Raw genomic sequence first — 25,182 nt, 5'->3', positions numbered from 1 at the left:
CTCACAAAACTAAGGGTTCAAAAGGAGCAATTTCGGACTGGAGAAATGGCTCAGTGGTTAAGAGCACTGACTGCTCTTCCAGAGGTTCTGAGTTCAATTCCCAAGAACCACAAGGTGGCTCACAACCATCTGTAATGGGATCGGATGCCTTCTTATGGTGTGTCTGAAGACACAGTGTACTCATATGAATTTAAAAAAAAAAAAAGGAGCAATTTCAGAAAAATTACTAAAACCGGAAGCCATTCCCTTAGGATCATCTGGAGCCAGCTTTAGTTCATAAAATGCTAGGAAGAAAAAAACTCTAAAGCTGTGGAAATTCTACCATCGTGATGGACAAATTACACAGGAAAAGCACACAGCATACACGTCTGCACAAGAGTCAGGAATTTAAAGGCACCTCATGAACCAATGGTAAAACCTTACCTTACAAACATTACACAGGTACCTTGTGTTACTCCACAGTCTGCTCCACCACGTAGCAGTAGGCCAACACAGAACAATTATCGGGGGCAGGAGAAGTGGCTCAGGTTAAGAACACTTGTTGCTCTTGCAGAGGACCCAGGTTTGTTCCAGGGGACACAAAACCCTCTTCTGATCTCCATGGTCACCACGAACACACACATATTGCACATACATACGTGCAAGCAAAAGACTCATACACATAAAATTAAACAAATAAATCTTAATAAATAAAAAATATACCTTAAAAAAGTATAGCAAGTGGGTCCTTTGTGAGTTCAAGAACAGCCTGTGATAGTTTGTCCAGGGAGTGTGATAGCTCAGTCTAGGGTGGCACTATTAGAAGGTGTGGCCCTGTTGGAGTAGGTGTGTCACTGTGGGTGTGGGCTTTAAGACCCTCATCCTAGCTGCACGAAAGCCAGTCTTCCCACTAGCAGCCTTCAGATGAAGATGTAGAACTCTCAGCTCCTGCACCATGCCTGCCTGGATGCTGCCATATTCCTGCCTCGATGATAATGGACTGAACCTCTGAACCTGTAAGCCAGCTCCAATTAAATGTTGTCCTTATAAGAGTTGCCTTGTGTCTGTTAAAGCAGTAAAACCCTAACTAAGACATGAGCCTGTTGTTTCAGGCCAGTCAAAAATGCATAGTGAGACCCTGTTTAAAAAAAAAAAAAGAAAATTAATCAGTTAATCAATAAATAAGTAAAGAACAGCCTCTGTGATTATACAGACGGTGCTAGGGTCTCCTTAGCCCTGACTGGCGCTGAGTCAATTGATCTGGTATTGGAAAAGTGAAAGGTAGGATTAAATGAGATGATAGTGCACAGTTACACCTAGAAGTGGAAAACAGTGGAAAGAGTAGAACAATTGCCTAACGGGTCTCCTATAGCAAAATATTTACACACTAATCCAAAACCATGTCTTCACACATTGAAATTGGCACTTGGCTAGGGAGACTAGCTCTTGGGTTTTGTTTGTTTTGTTTTTGTTTTTTTTTGACTTTTGAGACAGGGTTTCTCTGCCTAACCCTGGTTATCCTAGAACTCACTCTGTAGACCAGGCTGGCCTTGAACTCAGAACTCTGCCTGCCTCTGCCTTGGCCTCCCAAGTGCTGGGATTAAGGCATGAGCCACCGCTGCCTGGCTTTAGCCCTGTTCTCATCACTTCTTACTCTAATCATCTTTGTTGTTTGTAGAGACAGGGTCTCTATGCACCCCTGGTTATTCTGGAACTCTCTATGAAGACCAAACTGGCCTGAAACGCTCAGACTCCTTCCTGCCTCTGCCTTCCAAGTGCTGGGATTGAAGGCACGCACCCCCATGCCCAGCCTCTTGGTGATCATCTTGAGACAAACCCAGAAAAGAATTCTAGAACATTCTAAAAAGCCGCCACACTAAGTGGGCTAAAACCCTCAGTAGGTAATGGCTAATAAAGGTTGGCAAGACGGCTCAGTAGACACAGGCACCAGCCTTCTAGCCTGATGAGTCCAGTCTGAGTGACCCTTGACCCCCAGCACAGTGGAAGAAGAGAATTGACTCCCACAAACTTCCTCTGACGTGCACACATGCCAGCACCCACACGGGTGTGAGAATGCCAGCCATGCATTTGTTTTTTTTTTTGTTTGTTTGTTTGTTTGTTTTTTGTTTTGTTTTGGTTTTTTTGTTTTGTTTTGTTTTGTTTTTTGCAGGGAGAGGGTCAGGTTTGGAGACAGAGTCTCCCACAGCACCAGCTAGTCTCCAGCCTCCAGCTCCTGACTCAATCTCCAGAAGAGAAAGGATTAAAAAAATCCAAGAGACGGTTCTCAGAACACAGATAGCAGACAAGTCTGCACTGAATACTTGGGGAGCTTGAACAAGGTCCTGGCAGGGTCCCTCTGCATAGATCCGGAGCCAGCAACCCTCTAAGACGAGACGGATCAAATGCTATCACTGTGAAGTTCTGCACAGACTCACACTTTACTGGGAACCAGTTTCATCTCTGGTTTCTTTCACTCGCAGTAACAATGTGGAGAAAAGCATAAAAACACAGAATTCTGAGAAAAAGACTTTTAAAAGCAAGTAACAGTCATCCTCCTGCATGAAGTGTGGCACGCGCGCGCACACACACACACACATATCTAGAATGAAATACGCAATATGAGAGGAAGCAGGGTAAGAGAAGATGAAGAAAGCTGCCCACAGTGCACAGGAATTGTACTAAACTCAAAGGGAAAGTTAGGGCTCCACATTCCTAGGAAGAGACTCACAGGCATTCAATTAGGAATTTTTCAGAAATAAAAATTTAGGAGTTTTTCCACTAGCTTCCTCCCACGAGCCACACAAATATGCACACAGTAAACAAACAAACTGAATGGCACTTATCCCCCCCCCCCAACTTACTTCCAAGGCTATTTTTCCCCCTTGCTGATATCGGGACTATCAGTTGGATGTGGTGGCCACACCTTTAATCTCAGCATTTGGGAGGTGGAGGCAGGAGATTCAGGAGTTCAGGGTCAACCAGGACCACATGAGACTCCATCTCAAAAAAATGAACCAACTACAACCATAAGTCAGGATGCATCTGCAGTGGGCAGTGGGCTCTGAATGGCTATGAATTCCTTTCACAGATACAGAAAGCAAATGATTTCCACACTATCAATGGCACCTTAGCATCAGGGAGGTGCAAACTAGCAGTCAGCAGGATTATTTCTATAACCTTCCCACAGGCTTTGTATCTTTAGGTCCAAACAACAGGCAAAGAGAAAAGTTAGTGGGTGTTTTTTTTCCCCTTAAACTTATATCTGCACTAAAAATATACAAACTTTACTCTTGGGATTGGCCCCTAAAGAGTTCCGGGTAATCATATGTGCCCAGCACTGCCTTTGCCTTACGTACAAGTAATTGAGACAGGATATAAAGTACAGAGAATGCACAAGGGATTCTGCTAATTATGTGAGCATCTGAAACACTGGTGTTCATGGGATTCAGAAAGCCAGCAGCTCCTCCCCTCCGTGGATACCAGGGGACAACATTGTATCACAGCGTTAGTGAACAGCCAGGCTAGTTAATCCAGGGGACAACATTGTATCACAGCGTTGGTGAACAGCCAGGCTAGTTAAGAAATGTCCTAGTCAGCCTTCTGTTGCTAAGCTGTCCCACTAATCAAACAACTTGAGGAGGAAAGGTTTATTTGGCTTACAAGTTACAGCCTATCCCTGAGGGAGACCAAAGAAAGAACTGAAGCAGAGATGTCAGAGGAACACCACCTATACAGCCTGCTTTCATGGCTTGTTCAGCCTCATCTTTTATATAATCCAAGACCACTTACCCAGAGATGGCACTGCCCACAGTGGGCAGGGCCTCCACATCAATCACTAATCTAGAAGATGTATCCACAGACATACCCACAGGCCAATCCGATAGAGGCAACTCCTCAAATAGGGTTTCCTTTTCCCAGACTCTAGTTTGTATCAAACTAGCAAAAAGACAACCAACATGGGAAAGTAGGGTACGTGCCTAAGAAGCCATGTTATAATAACAAAAGTCAGCTCTCAGCCCAGGTGTGGTGGTATATGTCTGTATTCTTAGCACTGGGATGTTGGGGAATGAAGGATAAAGAGATCAAGGCCAGCCTGGCTGCTCTGGTTAGCTTTCTGTGATAAACACGATCAAAAGCAACTCGGGAGAAAAAGTTTGTGTGGCTTACAGGTCCATCACTGAATGGAGTCAAGACAAAAACTCAAGGCAAGAGCTTGAAGCTTACTGCTTACTGGCTGCCTCTCTCTGGCTTATGATCAGCCAGCTTTCAACTCCAGCCACCCTCCCTTAGCACAAGCTAGTCTTCCAAGTACTGGGACTGAAAGCATGCCCCACCATGGTGCACCAGGGTGGCATTGCCCACAGTGGGCTGACCTAGTACATCAATTAGCAATCAAGAAAACACCCTCACAGACATGGCAGGGCCAGTCTGGGGGGAGCAGCTCCTCAGCTGAGGCATGAAGTAGACAACAGAAACTAACCAGCAAACTTGGCAGGGAGCTCAAAGTCTAATCCGTGAGAGACCCAAAACCAAATGCAAAGCCAGTCAGCTCCCCATGAGGAACAAAGTCTGGGTGAAGGAAGCAGGAGGCTCGAGCTGTATCTGTAAGAACAAGGGAGCTTGGAGGATGGGGCGGGTGCTGTGCCCCTTGGGTGCTGTGCAGGAGTGAGCCAGCAGAGACAAGGCAGGGATCACAGGGTTGTGACATGTGCCTGGATACCACGGGAGTGAGCCTTGTCACAGGATTTGCTCTGTCCAACTCTGGGGGGAACTAGCAGTCCAACTGCTCTCTACCAAAGCCAGGGACACTGTTCAGCTCCTGTCCTCTGGCCACACGGCTTTGCCTACCCTGGATACACACACACACACACACACACACACATTTAATTTCTTTAGCCAGTGTCCTCCTTCCCTAATGGATACCACCATTCACTTGAACGTCATTTGGTCTCAGGGCACCTTCGCTAACGCACCAGAGCCTCCCCACATCCTGCCCAACTAATGAGGTAAATACTATAGCACAAGGGCTCAGGGGAGATCTGCATGCTGCACGGCAGGCTGACACTCAGGTGAGGAATGAGACTGTGGCAGAGAGAAGATGTGAGGGATACTGTAGGAAACTCAGGGCTAGGCCAGGACAGAAAAACAGCAAAGTCATGTTCAATGGCAACACAGAGCACAAATGATATCAATACACACTCACTCACACACACACACTCACACACACCCTTCCCTCCTCTGCAGTTTGTTGGATGGCTCCATCATCTCTTTGTTCAAACACCAACTCACCTCTTATTTGTGCCAAAGATAGTACTTTACTCCCAGGACATGGAGGTGAGTCCAACACTATCCCTCACTGTTCAGTCTGGTAATGAGGAAGGAATAAAATCACTATAATCTAGTGATTAGTAATATACATCATATATATATAATCTACAATAGCCAAAAGGTTAAAAAAGAAAAAGTCCATCCAGAACTCTCCAGACTACAAACACTGAATGTATATTTAATTTGAAATATGTACCAAATATTTGGAAAAGGCAAAAAGAAAAAAGTATGTAACATGAATCTGGTGGAATACTATGCAGTCTTAAACAGGGAACTGTAACATTCTACAAGAATGAACTCAAGGACTGAGGAACCAATCACATGACTCCATGTATCTAGAGGAACACAGGAGTCACACTCATAGAAACAGAAAGCAGAACTGTAGCTCCAAGGGACAGGAGGTACAAGGACAGGGAGTTGGTTTTTGGTGGGTATAAAGTTCAGTTTTTGCAAGATGAAAAAGGTTTGCAAAGGTACATAACGCTGCTGAGCCCTGTACTTAAAAATGGTTGTGATGGGAATTTTATGCTACATACATTTTAACCACAGATTTGGAAATCAAATAATCACGGTAATTCAAGTCAAGAACAGTTAGAACAGAGACATTAAATACAGCTGTGGCAAAAGGAGGGTCAAGAAAAAGGCACTCTGCTGTGAAAAGACGGTGTAGCTGGCTCTGAGGCACACACACACACACACACACCCTACCCCTTCCCACATTCCTCAGGCTCTTGTCCTTTGCATGAAATCATGCCACTGGTCCCAGAGAAGAGGATAACCACACAGCAGGCCTCTGCGCAAACAGCCTGCCCAGCTAGTCTCCTTTGAAAACTGCTGAGCTGTGAATCTAAGACCCCCCAACCCTGGGTATGTTCTCCAGCACAGCATGTAAAGCTTCCTGCTGTACCCTGACTCGGGGATTTTTTTTCTCTTCTCCCAAATCTGCCCTTTGTAGTCCAACTCTTTCCTTAAAATTACCCTGAAGGAAACAAGGAACAGCTGAAGTTAGGCACAAGAAAACCAGTAAGATACCAAGTGGTTTAGGAATGGCTGGGATGCAGCTCAGGGGTACAGGTCTAGCCCAGGATATGCAAGGCCCCAGGTTGGATCCCTGGATCTTAAGAACACAAAACAAGAAATTCAGAAAAGGCTTGGGAAATCCTGCCCTATAAATGAATATTGTGTGTTTACTTTAAAAGATTTTAAAGCATGTGGAAAACAGTTAAATGAAAACTGGAAGGCACAAAATCTACGGGTAGCATAATCCCGTTTCTATCTTTCAAAAACGTAGGGTCTACTACATGTGCATGCAAGCACAGTTTTAGAAGATCAGCAAGAAAGAACTGGGGAGATGCATTCATTGGTAGAGTGCTTTGCAAACGTGAGGCTCTGAATGTATCCCAGAACCCAAGTTAAAACCCCAGGTACAGTTGGTGCACAACTGTAACCCCAGGACTGGAGGAGGCGGAGACAGGTGAACCCCCAGGACTCGCTGGCCGGCTAGCCTAACTTAAATAAAGCTCCAAACCAATGAGACTGCCTCAAAAGACAAGATGGATGGCGCCCAGGGGCAACAGCCATGGTTGTTCTCTGTCTCCACATGCGCACGAACACGAATACACACACACACACACACACACACACACACACACACACACACACAAACACATAACCAGGAGAATATGTATCAAACGATTTATGAAACAGAAATAAAGATGGGAACTTATTCTAAACTTAGTTCATATTCGAAGTATCTGGAAGTGGGAGTGTTTATGATTTACAGTAACTAATAAGCTTTTGTTAGGAACTCAGCATGCAGAGATCTTCGTGCCCAGCATTTTCAGGTTAGTCTGACAGCCAGTCAATCACAGGGGATTATGTTAGGATGAACGTGGAACAAGGATGTAGTTCCGGAGTCTGACCACATGAAGGAGGCTCCTGAAACCAAGATAAAGATTCTAAGAAAGAGAGGACATAAAGAGGTCTGCGCTTGGATGTGGGAGGAAAAAGCTAATAGGGGGCAGTGATAAAAATGAAGGGTGACCAGCTTCTCAAGAGCCGTTACCAATGAGTGAGAAGTCACACTCACCAAACTCACCATGTCCTGAGTTTTTCTAGCTTATTCCACCGTTCACACAATCATGTGTGCTGTCAGTGGTCCCCCATGGGGTCATTGTGCACACAATCATGTATCCAGATGGTACCCCCATGGGACTACTCCTTCATTCATCCATTCAACAATTCACTGGGTGTTCACTAAGGATGGTTTCTGAGCCCAGCTGCAGTGCACACTGGTAAGAACATTGTAACAAGGTAAGATATCCTACTCTAGAGGTCATGAATTTACTTGAGTTGTGTGTGCAGAGAGGGCACCTAAGCAGTTCTGCTTCTACGTGCCTTGTGGGGAAAAGAAATGTGACCTGAGATTTCTGAGGAAGAAATGCAAACATGGAGAAGGGCCTTTGGAAAGAAGAAACAGCACAGGCATCCAACGGCTCGATAGAGTTCTCCCCATGAAGAAACAGAGCCCAAGGCAGTGTGGTAAGAAGATAGGTTAGACTCAAGGCAAGGAAGCTGGAGGAGGCCGTTCCACCCATCTGGAATATCAAGGAAAATGAAGAGAAAATCAGTCAGACACTGATATCTGTGACATCACTCCATCCTAATCACATGAACTTAACATAGACACTGATATGGAACACAGCCAAGAGCCCAGCAATGGGAATGCCCAGAAATTCAAAGTCCCCTCACAAAGCCCAACCAACCCTCAAGGCACATAACTGAGTGCAGCTGGCTTTTCACGGCCACTTGCAGATCTGTCCTGATCTGTACTGTCCCTTCTCTCTCCTTGGTCTACCCTCCACTGCTCAGCCCCTCTTCCAAAGCACCCACATATTATCCTGTCTGTGTGTAGGCATCCACACCCTCGCACATCTGCACTTGCTCCTGGCTGAGGGCTGGGCCCCACTCCCAAGTCCCAGCTCCCTCTGCAGAATCCGAATCTCAAACAGAATAATAAGTATCTGACATGCATCCTGTTAGCTATGCACTGACAGTCAGTCTCTGCCTCCTACAGCCTGCACCCTTACACTGTGGGCCCTGGAGCATCCTGTCAGAACCACAGAAGTAGAGACTGATACATATATGAATATTTATGCAACTTGCCAGCTGTCAGGGTCTATGATTCAAGAGCCACTTAACGATCTCTCACGTACTTCCCATGACGACAGCCAGGCCTGTGCTTGCAGTTAGAGAGGTGCCTCTCATTCTCTGGTTCAGTGTCTGGGTGCTCCAACCCCCACATCAGTGAGTGTTCCTCTCTTGGGTCCAGAGAGGCCTATTCATCCTCACAGCAGAAAAGAGCAACCCGAGATGACCCAACCAGACTGGGACACACCCCAGACATTCCCTCAGAGAGAGATGAGCACAGGACAGTGCTGAGAAATATTACAGACCTGCTCTGTTCTATGCCTAACAGTCCTCACACATCATTTGTATATTATCTGGGTGTTTTCAATACATTTATTATTTGCTGTGTGTGTTCAGAACGGTGTCACTCATATACCATGGCGGGGTCAGAGGACAACTTTCAGGAGTTGGTTCTCTCTTCCCATCACATAGGTCCCGGGGACTCTAGCTCAGGTCTTCGGGCACAGCAGCAAGTGTCTTTAGCAGCTCACCAAGCCATCTTGCTGAGTCCTATATTCTCCTTAAGATCAGCTACTTATATCTAACATTGTTTTAAGCTTCTCCTGGTGTCTCAGCTAAGAGAGCCACCCCTAGGAACACCTCTGAGAACACTGTCCGTCCAAATGACACTCTTGGTTACTCAGTGACGCTGTCCTGTCCGACCTGGACTTCTGCCCTTGACTCTGCTGGTCTGTTCATCAGCCCAGGGGCTGGATAACTTCAGGGATATTGCTTATGCACAGTTTAGTGTCACCAAGTAACCTTACTAGTAATCAAAAAATTAACTGCACACCAATTCATTCCCTTGTGGCAATGAATTAAACCTTCTCAAGCCATGTCCACAGACAACTAGGAAAATGAAGCTCAACATTTAAAGAGAACGGTGCCTATTTAAAGGTCAAAAGACTGGCACACACCTCTAGTCTAGCGCACTCGGGAAGCAGAAGCAGGTGGATCTCTGTGAGTTCGAGGCCAGCCTGGTCTGCAGAGTGAGTTCTAGAATAGCCAGGGCTACACAGAGGTACCCTGCCTCAAGAACACCAAAAATAAAATTAAAATATCAACAGACATTTCCAGGGTCCATGCAGGAGGACTCTTGGTGTGTCTCTTTTCGAGTCTAGTGCAGACATGCTGGGTTCGGAGGGAAATCTGACAGTGTAGAGCAGTTGCACAGAGAAAAAAAGATCATCAGGTTTGTGTTCTGGGCTGAACCCACAGTGGAATCACACAGCCATGGGGGAGCTGGCTTCCCTCAGGTCAGGGAGGGCTGCATACCGTGGTCTTAGTTCTCCAAGCCTGCGCACTCTCCCCACACCGTCCTACATTTATCTACCCACCCCACTCTATCCTGCTTTCAAGAACCGAGGTACTCCCTGTTGACGCCCCCTTCTGTAATCCACAAGAATTGCACCGTGAACTGCTCTTCCCACAGAGCCCACACGGTACCAGCCCCATCCCACTTACACAACTATCTCACCATAAGACAAGGAGGCTGCTGGACATCATTCCTCAACAGCAGCCTTCTCCTGCCCAGTCGCTCCGTCCCCCACCCCGGGAAAGGGGTCACTCTGTATGCACTGCCCTCTGCCTGTGCACTACGGCTGACACGCACCCTCAACCTCATGGGCACACACAACAGCAATGACATTTTAAAAAACAATAGTCCCAGGACCACTGTTTCTATTCATCATCAGATTCTGGCACAAATGCAAGACTTTAATATACTATTATTTGGGTTTTGTCTTTGTTTTTGTTTGTTTTCCCCTTAGAACCAAGAAAGCTCAAAGGGTGGTAAAATCATGGAAGATTGGCTCACTGTGCTGGTTGTTTTAGTTTTTGTTTTTTATCTTTTTTAAAATTTTGTGTGTTTAGGTATTTTGCCTTCATGTATATCTGGACATCACATGCATGCCTGGTGACCACAAAAGGAACTGGAGTTAGTCAGGTGTGAGTTATCATGTAGGTGCTGAGAACCAAATCCAGGTCCTCTCCAAGAGCCAGTGCTCTTAACTACTGATCCAACCCCTACTCTTGGTTTTGAAAAAGATACTTGTCTGAAAGCACTGACTCCCTCCCACCAAAATTGAAAAGTTGGTAAGAAATTGATTTTTTAAGCCAGAAGCACACACTAATTTATGATCAAAGAACCACACACTTGGCCGTCAGGAAGAAACCACAGAGAACACATCATCTATGTCGAAACGTTATCAAAACCACAAGGAGGTGATCCAAGCCTCAGTAAAGAAGAAAATGCAGGGAGCAAATGTCACTCAACATTATGAAAGACTATTCTCCAAACTGGGAATGACAGAAAGGCACTCTGTAAGGGGAACTTCCATTATTTTAAATTGTTGCTGTTAAATGTTCAATTGCTAAAGCTAAAACATAACAAAATAACTACCCATGTGACTCTCTAGCTTTGGAAAGCCTGTCTTATTCATTTCTCTCAGTCAAGGCTTGGTATGAACCTTCTATGACTAGGGCTGTATGTGTCTTGGGTCAAGGCTTATTCCAGGCTACCAGCATGGTGCTCTCCATGGAGTCACAAATGGCTTTGACTATGGAACTACAGAGTTTACTCCTCCAAGCAAGGCAAGCCTGTGAACAAACACCTTCACGATAGACATCACAGTGCCATTTACTAATGTGGCCCAGACAGTATGAGCCTAGCTGGGGTATGCCACTCACCCCAGAGCTGAGAGGACATTAGCTGTATAGCCCTCAATAACTTGGTGAACCCCTCTGAGGTTTGCTTTCATTTGGGCAATAGGAGTGGCAAGTCTTAGTTAGGGTTTTACTGCTCTGAACAGATATCATGACCAAGGCAAGTCTTATAAAAGATATTTAATTGAGGCTGGCTTATAGGTTCAGAGGTTCAGTCCAGTATCATCAAGGCAGGAGCAAGGCAGCATTCAGGCAAGCATAGTGTAGGAGGAGCTGAGAGTTCTCCATCTTCATCTGAAGGCTGCTGGTGTCAGACTGACTTCCAAGGAGCTAGGGTGAGGGTCTTAAACCCAAGCCCACAGTGACATGCCTACTCCAACAAGGCCATACCTCCTAATAGTGCTACTCCCTGGGTTAAGCATATGTAAACCATCATATATGCCTATCTCACAGAGTTGTTCTATAGATGAAACAAGAGCTATACTGCCTCCCACCATGCTTGACTTGACTATTATTGCTCTGCCCAGCACACTCTGGGGTGTGTGTGTGTGTGTGTGTGTGTGTGTGTGTGTGTGTGTGTATTCGAGCGCTCAAAGGCCAGAGTTGAGGTCAGGTGGCATGCTCTATTATTCGTCTTACTGCTTTTGAGTCAGGGTCTCTCACTTAACTAAAAACTAGGCTGATAGCCAGCAAGCCCCAGGAATCCTCCTGCCTCCACCCACCATAGCTCTGAGGTTAGTGGTATAAAAAGCTTTTTCACATGAGCGCTGGGCCCCTGAGCTCAGATCCCCCAATGGTCACCCATGCTCACTCACCCACTAAACCCCCTCTCTAGCCCCTCAGCCCTGGCACTGCTACAGAAAACCAGAGGAAGGGTGTCCAAGGGGATCTTGATCGAAGGTTCAAATCCAATTAGCAATCAAAGAAACTCAACAGTTATGAAGACCTGTCTTACCTGTGAGCTTGGCAAAAAACGATACACAGGCAATGGGCTGTACTCAGAGGGATTGAAAGAGGAAAAAAACACTGGCATAGCTAAGGCGTTGCTAGAGATAATGTGGATTGCTTCAACTTTTCTCGAGAGCAATTTGGCAGAGCGCATCAAAATTTAATGTGTGCACACTGCCTAGGCCAGTGAGTCTATTTCTGGGAATTTATCCTACAGAAATGATCAGGAAAGTGTGTAAAGATATATGTACAGTAGGAACACTTGAGAGTTACAACCCAGCAACAGACCCCTAAATAAATGAGGCAGAGAACATCCAAAGCCCTGGATAAATTGGCTCGTAGCACACACACAAAAATCCCACAATGGAACTCGAGGTAAGAAACACAAGCTGCCAAACAATGTGTTAGATATGACACCACTGGTCTGCGTGTGTGTTCTTGTGCATTTGTATGTGTGAAAACTAAAAGGAGACACACCGAAATGCTACAGCAATTATCCGCAGTGGCGGGATTTGAAGCAATGTTTGTGTGTTAATTTGTAACTTTTCCTAACCATCTGAGTGTGCTCAATGAATAGCACACTCTACATCGTAAATCCCATCTAGTAACAGTTTGATGGCAGCCTTCTTCTGATCCTCTACGCCCAGGACTCACTTCCTCCCGTTTCCGCACTGCACACTAGGTCTCTTCTGAGACCTAATCTTGGACAAGTTCTTGCCTGAAGGCCCACACATGGCCATGTCCTCTGCTGGGAACACTGTCCCTTGAAAGACCTCTGGGTACTCTCTTGCCTGCTTCAGCTTTTAGTTGAAACATCAATGCTACGGGCTGGAAAACAACAAAAACAACCCAGAGGATCTCAGAGTATGACCTCATGTAGAAACAGGTCACTACAGATATAATTAATTAACATGAGGTCAGGCATAGGTAGGTAAGCCTCTGATCTTGTCATGACTGTCCTTACAAAAAGGTAAAATTTCAAATGACTCATAGGAAAGATGGAGATACTGCCATGAGCCAGGAACTGCCACAGTCATGAGCCTGGCCTGGGACAGATGCAGTCTTAGCACCTGCAGAGAGACTGTAGCAACACCAGGAGCCCCAGCAGACGAGCATCACTTAAGTCAAGGCCCTCCATTGGTGGTCCTCTGGATACCACAGCACACTAATTCAGGCACCTTGCAATGGGGATCTCCAACATCCCACACTGAATCTGCAAGTCCCTTTACTTCTCTGCTCTGCCTACTAATGTTCCTACTAACTAGTACCACTTAGTGACATGTGGTACAGCCCAAGGGCCCAGTACACAGGGCAATCTGCTACATAAATAAGCAAAGGATACAGAAGCAAAACACCAAGCAAAGCAAGTCTGTCCTGCTGCAGCCTATGGTCCAGTGAAAGGGACTGAGAATAAATATAGGGGGTGACCAAAGTAAGCAGGAGCTTAGGAGTGATGAAAGCATTCTTGCTGGAGAATGCCTCTTTTGATGGTGCAGGAGCTGAGGAAGGGCCTGTAGGAAGGGAAGTAACTGTAGATAAAAATCTTAGGTAAGAATGTTCTAGACAGAAGGAACAGCAAGTACTAATTATTGCAACCAACACATACTGTTTTTATAATCAGGGAGGGAACCCAATAAATCTATTGTAACCCTCAAACACATAAAAACATTTAAAAGCCCAATTCCAAGGGCTGCAGAGAACAGTGGGGTTTTACAAATTCTTTAAGACTATTTAGATATGCTGCCACCAAACCTAAGCACTATTGCTGAGGCCAAGAAGTACTTACGGGCAAAGCCAGATATGGATGACTCCTCAGAGGCTCTGCCAGAGTCATACAGATACAGTTGAGGATGCTTGCAGCCAACCATCGGACTGAACACAGGGTCCCCAATGAAGAAGCTAGAGAAAGGACTGAAGGAGCTGAAAGGGTTTGCAACCCCATGGGAAGAACAACATTATCAACCAACCAAACTCTCCAGAGCTCCCAGGGACTAAAACACCAACCAATGAGCACACATGGAGAGACCCATGGCTCCTGTTGCATATGTAGCAGAGGATGGCATTGTCTAGCATCAAAGAGGCCTTTGGTCCAATGAAGGCTCATTTCCCAGTGTAGGGGAACACCAAGGCACTGAGGTAGAGAGGGTAGTTGGGAGAGGGAGCACCTTCGTGGAAACAAGTGGAGGGGGAAGGGGAAGGAGAGTGAGGGGAAAGGAAATAACATTTGAAATGTAAATACAGAAAATATCCAATAAAAAAATTTCTAAAAGACTATTTGGAAGCAGAAGGATCACTTGGATCCAACAGTATAACAACCCCCACATACACACACACACCACACCACATATATTACAATTGTATGAACTGCTATGCAGGCCCAAGATGAAAACTCCCACCCTCCTGTCCAGTTGCCTTGCCCAGTCCAGGTTCTAGCCAGCAAAAAAAAAAAAAAAAAAAAAAAACCTCAACAACTTCAGGGTAGAAGAGGGTTTAAGTGCAGCTGGGCTGAGCAATCCTGACTTTCAGCAGCCTGAAGATCTTTGCTAGTAACTATAATAGAGCCAGGGGAACTTTGTTACCACTGTCTTGGCCACCAGGTGCTCATGGGTCCTGCACTCCATGATCATCTCCTGCCTGGAATTGGGGTTCTTCCCACTTACCTAGACCACAAAGCCTCAGTCTGAAGCTCACTTCTACTTCTGAAACAATTAGCTGACTCCACCACTATTGTTACTTTTTAAACAACCAACTTCCTAAATATCTCCACTTAGGAAACTGAAACTCTGTAACTTTATACAAATCTCTATGCTCCCAGACCCTGGCAGCTACTTCTTTCAGATAGACTAGAAAATATCCACTCGACCCAGTTCCTCACCTAAGGGGAACCCAGCACTGACCTTGTACCCTTGAGTGATGTCACTCATAATTCCTTCAGATCTACCCATATTGTAGTGTGTCACAATTTCCTCCTTCCTGGGGGGCTGAAGACACACACACACACACGACACAACACCATTTGTTCCCTAATCTCAGGAGGTTTCTGTAACCCTTGGTGGCTAGCCCACTTGACTCTGTCCACACAGTTTAGGAAATCAGAACTACTGCCCCCACACACAGAAATCTCAGAACAGGAACATCTCTCTGATGCAGCCAGACAGCAGCTCAGGTTCTACCTGACACTTCCCTAGAAATCGGGGTTGGGCTTTTACAACTTGAAAACACCCCACTAATTAGGGAGCAAGCAGAAATCTCTGAAATGCACCCAAGCTCATCAAGAAACTGCTGAGGCTAGAGCTTAGGAAACACATAAATTACCTAGAGACACCTCAAAGGCAGCTCATTCAGCAGGCTGGGGGCATGGGACACTGTCTATTGTAGCCCCACGTGTACCTAGGGCTGACCTTGAACTCCTAATCCTCCTGCCTTCACCTCCTGAGTGCTAGGATTTCAGGCATTGAGGGTTAGTTACCTCTACCTCCTGCTGAGCCTGAGTTTCTGACCGGCACCTGGGTATTGCTAATGCTGACTACTAGTTTGCAGGACCACACTGGAGCAGTGAACCCTGGGTTCCTGGGCTTTGCCCAAGTTCCCCAGAGCTGACTCCAAAAGATCATTTGTTCTGTTTTCAGTCCCTCCACCCTCTGAAAGCTCCCCAGCGTTTTAAAACAGACCCTCAGACTGTCTGGCTCCGAAGTTAATCCCCTCACCTGAAGCTAAGTGATGAAGGGCTCTTTCCACAGGCCCGAACAAGAGAGGCAAAAACAAGGCCTCAGCAAGCCTTTACAAATGATGGTACAGGGCTGTGAACAGCCTACCACAGGAAAAGCTGCCTCCCCACTGGCTCTGACCAACTCAGGACCAGCACCTACCCTCCACCAAGCCGCTGCCTGACATTCCCTTCTCTCCTCTCTCCTCCTGGGGAAAGCAGCAGCATCTTCTCAGTTCCCAGTCCCACCTCCGCTCACTGCCCTCTCCACACCTCCCTCCCTCCACGAATAGTCACTCAAAGCATGTCTGCCTCCAGAGCTTGCAGCCTGGACCTCGTCGTCTTCCTCTCTAGAATAGATTTCTTTGTCCTGGCTCCCATCCCTCCCAAACATGGGCAAACATGCTTCTGTACTCTCTGCCTCCCTCCCTACATCTGTCTCCTCCAATCCCAAGACTGTTGCCTCCCCGTCTATCTCGCCTCTTGAGCCTCGGACTGTCTTATTAATCTCTTGAACATGCACAGCAAGCTCCCAAAATGGTAGACATCCACCCTCTGAAGGCCTGGACCCTCTCCAGCACTAGCCTTCCCTGGATTGAGAAACCACTGTGATGCTGGGACTCATCTGGGGAGGGCAGAATTTAAGGTCCACATCCATCCTTCTACCTCTTTTACTGGCCACACTGGGCCACTGCACCACCAGTATACCCATCACCCATCAAAGCCACGCCAACACAGTTAACAGCAACCAGGATGTGAGCACTGCCCAGAAGAAGTGGTGTCACTCCAGTAAGTTTAAGGGCAAAGGAGCTGCATGGAAACTTCCCAAGGCATAAAAATGATAAAGATGTATATAAAAGGTGCTCGGTATCAGTAATTATCTCTGGGTAAAGCAAGATACATCTACAGAGAAACATCACTTCACACCTATTAAATGGCTGTCAAAGAGGACCAAAGTGGAGTCCTAGGGGCAGCCACCATACTGAGTGCTGCCTTTAGTCCCTGACCACAGAAAGCTGAGGGAACAGGAACTGAGAGAAGAGTCCTGAGGCAGGACAGAGGCCCCAGGCTCTAGGGGAGAGGATACAGGGCTGACACCACCAAGCTTCAGAAGGCTGGAACAGGAAGCATTTCCTCCACACTCAGGGCCTCTGAAACTTGAACTGTGAGGTGCACAAGAAAGAACCTAGGATCCTGGCAAATTCAGATTTCAATTAAGGACATCTAGGATGGGGCTCTGCAAACTCTATCTGCCAGGAGCTGCTGCTGCAACAAGGGTATGACCAACAGTGGGAAAAGGAACATAAATCTTCCCCAGCGCAGACAGACACCTGCAGCTGCAGACAGAGTGCTTGGGACCTACAACACTGTCAACAGAGATGAAGAAACAGGAGCGTAGGCAGCTGTATCCCGAGCTGCATCCCCAGCCCCCACAAGCCCTGCCTTTGTTTTCATTCCCTCCAGTTTTTGGTAGTGTTATCATTCATTCCATTTGTGTGTGTGTGTGTGTGTGTGTGTGTGTGTGTGTGTGTATGTATACATGTGTGGGCACACACGTGATATCAAAGAACAACTTTCAAGACTCAGTTCTCTCCTTCCACCATGTGGGTCCCAGGGACCAAACTCCAGCAAGCACATAGCAGACAGATTTTTAAAACAAGATTTGAGAGTAGGGTACTCATGGGAATCTGTAATCCCAGCACTTGGGAAGTAGAGGCAAGAGATCGGCAGTTCAGGGACATCCTCAGCTACATATTAGGTAAGCAGTCAGCCTAAGATACATGAGACCCTGTCTTAAAAAGGGGGGGGGCAGTAAAAACCACTTTTTGTTGTTGTTGTTTCTCATTGTTAATGGAATGAGAATAGAAGTCTGTCTTCAGCAGATCATTGACCTGGCCTGACACATACGTGGGGGGGGGGGGGGGTCAGTTGCATCTATACATTTCCAAGGCACCTAAGACAGCAGAAAGAAAAAGGAAAGTCTACCTCTGTGCCACCGAGGTGGACAAGGCTACATGTCTGTGGTCCCACAGTAAGCTGTGAGCAGAAGGGCACACGCCCTGAGTTTCTAATCTGTCCAGAAGCATGCATCAGGGAATTGAAACCCGGTGGGCTCCAGATGAAAGGCTGGGGTCACGACTTGCAAACAGCCCCTCAGTTATAACTGCATCTTCCTCTCTAGGAAAAGCCACCTGGCATAGTTAAAACCACAGTAATTAGCTGCTGCTATCTCCTAAGACAGACAGAAACTCCTGCTCCCAAGTCCCTGCGGACTTTTAGCAGCTCCCTGGCGGGGTTCTTTGTCAGGCCTAAGGGAGGCGCTTCCTGAAAAGACTGAAGTTGCTCAGAGGCCAGGAGGGAGAGCCAAGGCAGTGTCCTTCTGCCTGTGACCCAGTGAAAACCAAAAGCATCAAGACACAAACCAAAACCAAGTTCAACAGAACGGTTTAATTCAAACGTTCTAATTGGTAAAAGTCAGCCCTGAGGCTGGAAAGATGGTTCTGCTGTTGAGTGTTCTTGCTGTTCTTGTAGAGGACCTGAGTTCAAACCATAGCAGCTACATGGTGCCTCACAACTATCTGTAACTCCAGATGCAGGGGGTTCAGTGCCCTTTTCTGGCCTTAAAGGCACCTGTACACATACACATAAAATAAATAAGACCTAAGATTAAAAAAAAAAAAAAAAGGACAAGCATAAGACATAAAAACTGTATTAATATTTGTGTCTGAATGGGTTTATACTACTTAGTTCCAATGTCCCTACAGATGAGATTTAAATTGTTATGATAAAGATCCTCAGATTAGAATTTAAGGAAAGGGCTAGAGAGATGGCTCAGTGGTTAAGAGCACTGACTGCTCTTCCAGAGGTCCTGAGTTCAATTCCCAGCAACCACATGGTGGCTCACAACCATCAGTAATGAGATCTGATGCCCTCTTCTGGTGTGTCTGAAGACAGATATGGTATACTTATATATAATAAATAAATAAATCTTTTAAAAAAAGGGAATTTAAGGAAGATGACCTCCAGAAATCTATATCCTTTTGTTGTTGTTTGGGTTCCGTTCCTGTTTGTTTATGGCAAAGTCCCTCTATGTAGAGCTGGCCTCAAACTCAGATCCTCCAGCCCCTCCTCCCAAGAGCTGAGATGAAAGGCTTGCAATCCACACCCTGTTTCAGAAGTTTAAACTCTTAACAAGCATTCCCCAACTCCAAATAACAGAGTGCAGGAGGTCTGGGAATCACAATTTGCACAAATTTTAAGTCCTTTATTCTAAACTAGGCCTAGCAAATATTCACCTTGAAATACCAGTAGCTCGTTAAGACAGATAAAAACCGAACAAGCCATGGTATAGATGCATGAAAAAAAAATTACACAAATAAAAAGCAAATTCTGTTAATCACGGTAACTGCACACTTCTGTGTCTCAAAATTATGTAAAAAGTGGGGACAGGGAGATGACTCAGCAGGTACAGACACTCATCACTGGAAGGCAGGCAACCTGAGTTTCATCCTACAACCCAAAAGTAGAAGAAGCAACTATACAAAGTTGTCATTCACCCTCCACACGCTCACCATGTGGACACACAAACACACTCTTTTATTCAATGTGTAAAATGTAAAAGAGGCTGGGGATGTGGCTCAGCTGGGAGAATGCTTGTTTAGCATGCACAAAGCCATGGGTGTGTAAAAGAGTGTGTAAAATGGGGCACAGACGCAGGCTTGCAATCCCAGCGCATGGCTGGTGGAGGCAGAAGGATCAGCTCTTCAGGTCATCCTCAGCTACAGAGTGAGTTTGAGCCCAGCCTGAGTTGTATTAGACTGTGCCTCAAAAAATAATTAGCTAATTAATTAAATATAAAAGAAAAACACTGGAAGGAGGAAAATACAATAGAAGAAACAATGACAAAATTCATAGGACACAAATACAAAATAAGCAAAAATTCAACACTAAAGAAATGCAAAATGGGAAAACTAAAAAAATGTATTACAAATTTAACAGACAAAAGTGCTTAAAAATCCACCTTTAATCCCAGCACTGGTTAAGAAAAGGCAGGGTCTCCATAAGGCCTGCCGGTCTACTAGCAGGGCTCCAGAACATCAAGGACTACATAGAGAAATGCTGTGTCCGATGGATGGATGGCTGGATGGATGGATGGATGGATGGATGGATGGCTGGATGGATGGATGGATGGATGGATGGTGGATGGATGGCTGGATGGATGGATGGATGGATGGATGGATGGATGGATGGATGGCTGGATGGATGGATGGATGGATGGATGGTGGATGGATGGCTGGATGGATGGATGGATGGCTGGATGGATGGATGGATGGATGGATGGCTGGATGGATGGATGGATGGATGGCTGGATGGATGGATGGATGGATGGATGGATGGATGGCTGGATGGATGGATGGATGGATGGATGGATGGCTGGATGGATGGATGGATGGATGGATGGATGGATGGATGGATGGCTGGATGGATGGATGGATGGATGGATGGCTGGATGGATGGATGGATGGATGGATGGATGGATGGATGGATGGATGGCTGGATGGATGGATGGATGGATGGATGGATGGATGGATGGATGGCTGGATGGATGGATGGATGAATAGATGGATGGATGGATGGATGGATGGATGGATGGATGGATGGATGGATGGATGGATGGATGGATGGATGGCTGGATGGATGGATGGATGGATGGATGGATGGATGGATGGATGGATGGATGGATGGCTGGATGGCTGGATGGATGGATGGATAGATACATACTTACAGTGGATGTGATGACAAACATCAGCTACATAAACTTTTGTGGCTTTTTCCAACATTACAACTTTCAAATACTGATTCATTAAACAACCACATCCTGAGCATCCGAAGAACACCCCACGCTCCAAGCAAACAGGAAACCCAGCCTGGCACACCTGACAGTTAATCACATTATTATTCCTATTCTACAAATGCATGCTTAAAAATAAAGACCTACAGATACGAGAAAATAGAGAGAGGCAAAGACTGATCCATAAAACTATTCGCCATAGCTGGGCGGTGGTGATGGTGATGGAGGTGGTGGTGGTGATGGTGGTGGTGGAGGTGGTGGTGATGGTGGTGGTGGAGGTAGTGGTAGAGGTAGTGATGGTAGTGGCAATAGCAGCCCATGCCTTTAATGCCAACACATGGGAGGCCAAGGTAAGAAGACTGTCACAGATTTAAAACCCTGGTAAAGCCTGGGTTATATAACAAAACTCTACCACACACACACACACACACACACACACACACACACACACACACAAACCTAACCCACTTATAGCATTATGTATGGGCCATGGAACTGTGGGTGAACCACCCTCCCTTTCCTCCTTTCTTGTCCTGGGGATGGAACCCAGGGCCTGTGCAAGCTGCCCAACATTAAACCACTGAGACACCCCAAGTCCTGAGTGACTGCTTTCTGCGCCTGTCTCTAATTTCTAGATTCTAACATGCTGTCAACTTTATGATAACCCTAATTCTTAAGAAGAATTGTCCCTGAATAAGGAATGGGCCACCATTCCCTCCTTCTCCATTGTGGGTGGCTGGCTACCTAAAAGCACTATGTTCCAAAGAAATCTCCAAGCATTTTGGGTTGTTTCCACAACAGTGAACAGTCAAGACCAAACTTATAAATGCTTTCTTTACAAAAAAGGAAGAAAGAAAGAAAAGAAAGAGAGAAAGAAAGAAAGAAAGAGGGAAAAATCAGGCTGTTAGTCCCAGAAATCTGTCCAAAAACAAAAAATCATGCATTTAAAATGCTAAAGGAAATAGAAACAGACAACAAATCAATATAGCAGAGCTCTCTCTCTCTCTCTCTCTCTCTCTCTCTCTCTCTCTCTCTCTCTCTCTCTCTCTGAAAACTGTAATAAGAGGACCACCTGGAAATCAAGCCCACCTCTGTTGAAGATAGGGAACTTGTTAGCCAGACACAGGACTGCTGCCTCTCAGAGGAACTGTAAACAAGACTAAGGCACCACCCCCACGCCCTCACCACCACCCCCTCCCCTCCGCCTCAGGACATCCCACAGCAAAGTCTCCCTGACAGGCTGTTGTTGAAAGTACATCACTAAAACCAGAAGGTCCTGGTGCCACTGAGGGGAAACCTGGACCAACACACCAGGACCTTGTCCCAGGGTCAACAGTGGCTGGCTGTGGCCAGGCATCCCACAAGCACTAGGCGCCTTACCAAGACACCCTCCCTCCATCAAGCCGGCTCCCAGAGCCTGCAAGCAGATCACCATCTTCAGGTCATCCCTGAAGACACTCTACTTAGCAGTTCACTCAGACTGGACACACACATCCCCTGAAAACCCCTATAGCACACACACCAGATGCACCCTTTTGCTCCAACAATAAAAGTATCCCAGGCTATGCACTGACACAGCTTCTCACTGTTTCCTGCCCAAAGGCAGCTGTGCAAACCAGAGTGAAACTTGGTGGAAGGATGCCGCCTCCTGCTCTGAGATGCCAGCTCTAGAACAGACATATAACTTTACATCTCCTAGTTGGATTTTGGATTAGGAGTAGCAGAGAACCAGAAAAGGGTTTCTAAACAAGGGGGAGGCAGGTGCAGACACACCCACCTTGTGTCTTTAAGTTTAGCAAAACAACTTTATCTCCTACAACCTCTCCAGAATACTCAGATGACAACGTACAAGTAGAGGAAAAAAAATGCTGGGATCGGGAAGCTAAGTGTATCACAGAATCTGGAGCCAGAGTCTCCTAAAACACCTGTTAAGATCCTCCTCCATTAAGCAGGGATCGTAAAACCTAACCCTTAGTGTGACTGGTAGTGTGAGATGGCAGTGAAAACAATTAGTGAGCTAGGCCCACGCTGGCCCAATCCAGCAGAAGCCAGCTTTCTCTGTTGACTAAAGTCAAGAGCTCTGGGAACTAACTCCACTCCACAGAACTCTGGACTGGAACTCTCAGAGCGATATTGAGACGGGAGGTGCTAGCTCAGGTAAAGTTTCTGTACCCTCCGCCCACACAGCCTAAGAGGCCCACTCTGCTGGAAGTCCACCCTTCCTCTGCTGTGGCTCCCTGAGGCAGGCGTTCCACCAAACTAGAGGCAATCTCTGGAGGCTTCAGCTATGACTCCCGCCTGTGGGTCGCGAAAAGCGAAGGGGAATGGAGAACTCCAGCAGCTCCTCTCACCATCCAGCCGGTGACCTTGAGCAAGATGCTTCTGCCTTAATTTCCTCCTCAGTGAGTGAATGGGTGTCATCCCGTGCTCCCTGGAGTCACTTCCTTAATTCTATGCCATCATCCCCTTTGTGGCACTAGTTATAATGACCACGGTAGTGTCTAAGGGACACCTTTAAATGTGTTCTACTTCCTTCAAGCCACTTGGCAGTCCTCTGACCCTGCTCCCACAAGCAGGGAGGGTTCTGAGCTGCCTTCATGGCTTTTCTGTTTCTCCAGGGCAGTGTGAAGAAAGCTCTCCACCCTAAACTGTTCCTTTCGCCTTCCCTTTTCTACCCACAAAGCAACCAAGCATGTGTGTGCTAGGGCAATCACAGGCTTGCACCGTGTCACCTCAGAGACGGTCTCCGGGTCATCCATCCAGTGCACGCTCAGGATGAACAAATAAACATTTTAGAGAAGCAATATGAGTTAAACCATTTCCTCAACAAACCCACCCACCTCATAAATCATGTCTCTTAATCCATGCCGATGAACAGTCAACTAGATTGTACCCATTATAAAACCAACCATGACTTCTTTCATGCCCTGACACTTGAGACTCAAAATATTTTCACACTCCATTGTAATGCCTTTGTAGAGGCAATACCAATAGCTAGTTCCCTGGAAAGACCCATGGCCAGGACGCTTTCCAGGAGATTTTTCTTTGAATGTTCTTTGTGTCCTGGCGCACTGGGGGCCACGGCCAGCTTGCTTGCATCTGGGGGAACACTGGCTGTTCACAGCAATACACAACTGCTCTACAGCACACACACCAGATGCACCCTTTTGCCCCAACAATAAAAGTATCCCAAAACATTCGCACAGCCGTGCACAAACACAATCCCAGTGCCTGCATTTTGCAAAAGAGAAAAAAGAAAACAGTCATCTTCTCCGGAGCAGAAACCACCAGACCCGCCTCGGGCAACATGGTTCACAGAAGACTAGGTTGCAGACCTTTTCAGCAAGACCGGTTAGAAACCGCTCTTTCTTTGCCTCTGCTCATTTATTCATCTCCTCCATGCCTTTATTTGCTGGGCCCAGGAAGAATAGAAAAGCATCTCCAGCAAGGAGGGCGAGGGAGCGGTGGAGAATAAAAGAGGATGGGCGGGTGGGGGAGCCCGGGGGCTGACGAGCGCAGCAGAGAAGGCGGCCAGGGTGGCAACCGCGTCCCGGGGGACTCGGCGAGGCTTACCTGGGGCGCACGAGGCCGGCCCAGCGAGCAGCAGCAGCCAGAGGCCGGGGAGCAGCAGCCCCGGGCGGCCGTGGCGGGAGGAAGGCCCGCGGCCGCACCGCTCCGGCCCCAGTGCAACACTGGCGCGGGGCTCCCGCTCCATGGCCACGCGTCGGCTCCCCGGCACCCCGGCCTCCCGGCGTGAGCGCGCTCAGGCCCCGGACGCCGGCGGCCGCTGCGGCGGAGACTGGGCGCCTCGCACCGGCGCGCAGCGAGGCCGGCGAGGCGGGGGCGGGCCGGGCCGGATCCGCGGACTGAGGCTGCTGCACGCCCGCCGCGCCGCTCCGCCCCCTCCCGAGCCTCGCAGCCGCTGCCGGGCAACGCACGGCCCCGCGCGGGGAGGCGAGCACCACCTCCCGGCCGGCCCGGCGCCTGCCTGCGGGCGGCCCGGCGGAGGGCCAGACGGGACCCGGTCCCCGCCCTCCCCCAGGACCCGCCTCTCAGGAGGGATCCCCGGACGGCGCCGCCCCGCACCCGCACCCGGTGGGGCGCTGGAGGAACGGTCGCAAAGCCGGTGATTCTGGAGCACGTTCCACCCGAGCCACCCACGCGGGGCGGGCAGCAGGTGTGTGTGCGGGGAGACCAGATCCCTGGCAGACCCCGAACTGCTGAGCTGACAAAGCCGAAAGAAGTGGGCTCTTCCCCAGATCCCGCGCACAGGAAAGGGCTGGGGAGGAGGCGCACAAGGCTCAGCCCATCATTTGCCTTTCCAGAGCTCGGCCACCTTGCAAAGGTGGGCCTTTGGAGAGCCCTGGGCCTACAGCCCTGAGCTTAGTCTTCATAAAGGGGCTGCTGAAGCTGAATCCAGGTGGACAGACATAGACAAACACACAGATCCAGGCCTTTAAAAAAAAAAAAGAAAGAAAAGAAAGTAACACCAAAGGATCATGAAAAAGACCCTGTT

General features: G+C 47.4%; 1 protein-coding gene across 1 annotated transcript in view; it reads right to left on the bottom strand.

Annotated features, from left to right (window-relative positions):
• KIAA1549 overlaps positions 1 to 24,381 on the bottom strand; it is a gene marked incomplete at both ends in the record, with an annotated part of 117,517 nt that extends 93,136 nt beyond the window's left edge. Inside the window, one exon of the mRNA XM_080932182.1 lies at positions 24,240 to 24,381. Coding sequence (XP_080788308.1) covers positions 24,240 to 24,381 — 142 coding nt within the window. The remainder of the gene's footprint in view (positions 1 to 24,239) is intronic.
• Positions 24,382 to 25,182: the final 801 nt, after the last annotated feature.

This window comes from Micromys minutus (genome assembly GCF_963924665.1).
Source record: "Micromys minutus genome assembly, chromosome: 18".
Taxonomy (NCBI): domain Eukaryota; kingdom Metazoa; phylum Chordata; class Mammalia; order Rodentia; family Muridae; genus Micromys; species Micromys minutus.
The sequence above is the reverse complement of the archived record's forward strand: the minus strand, read 5'-3'. Positions and strand labels throughout refer to the sequence as shown.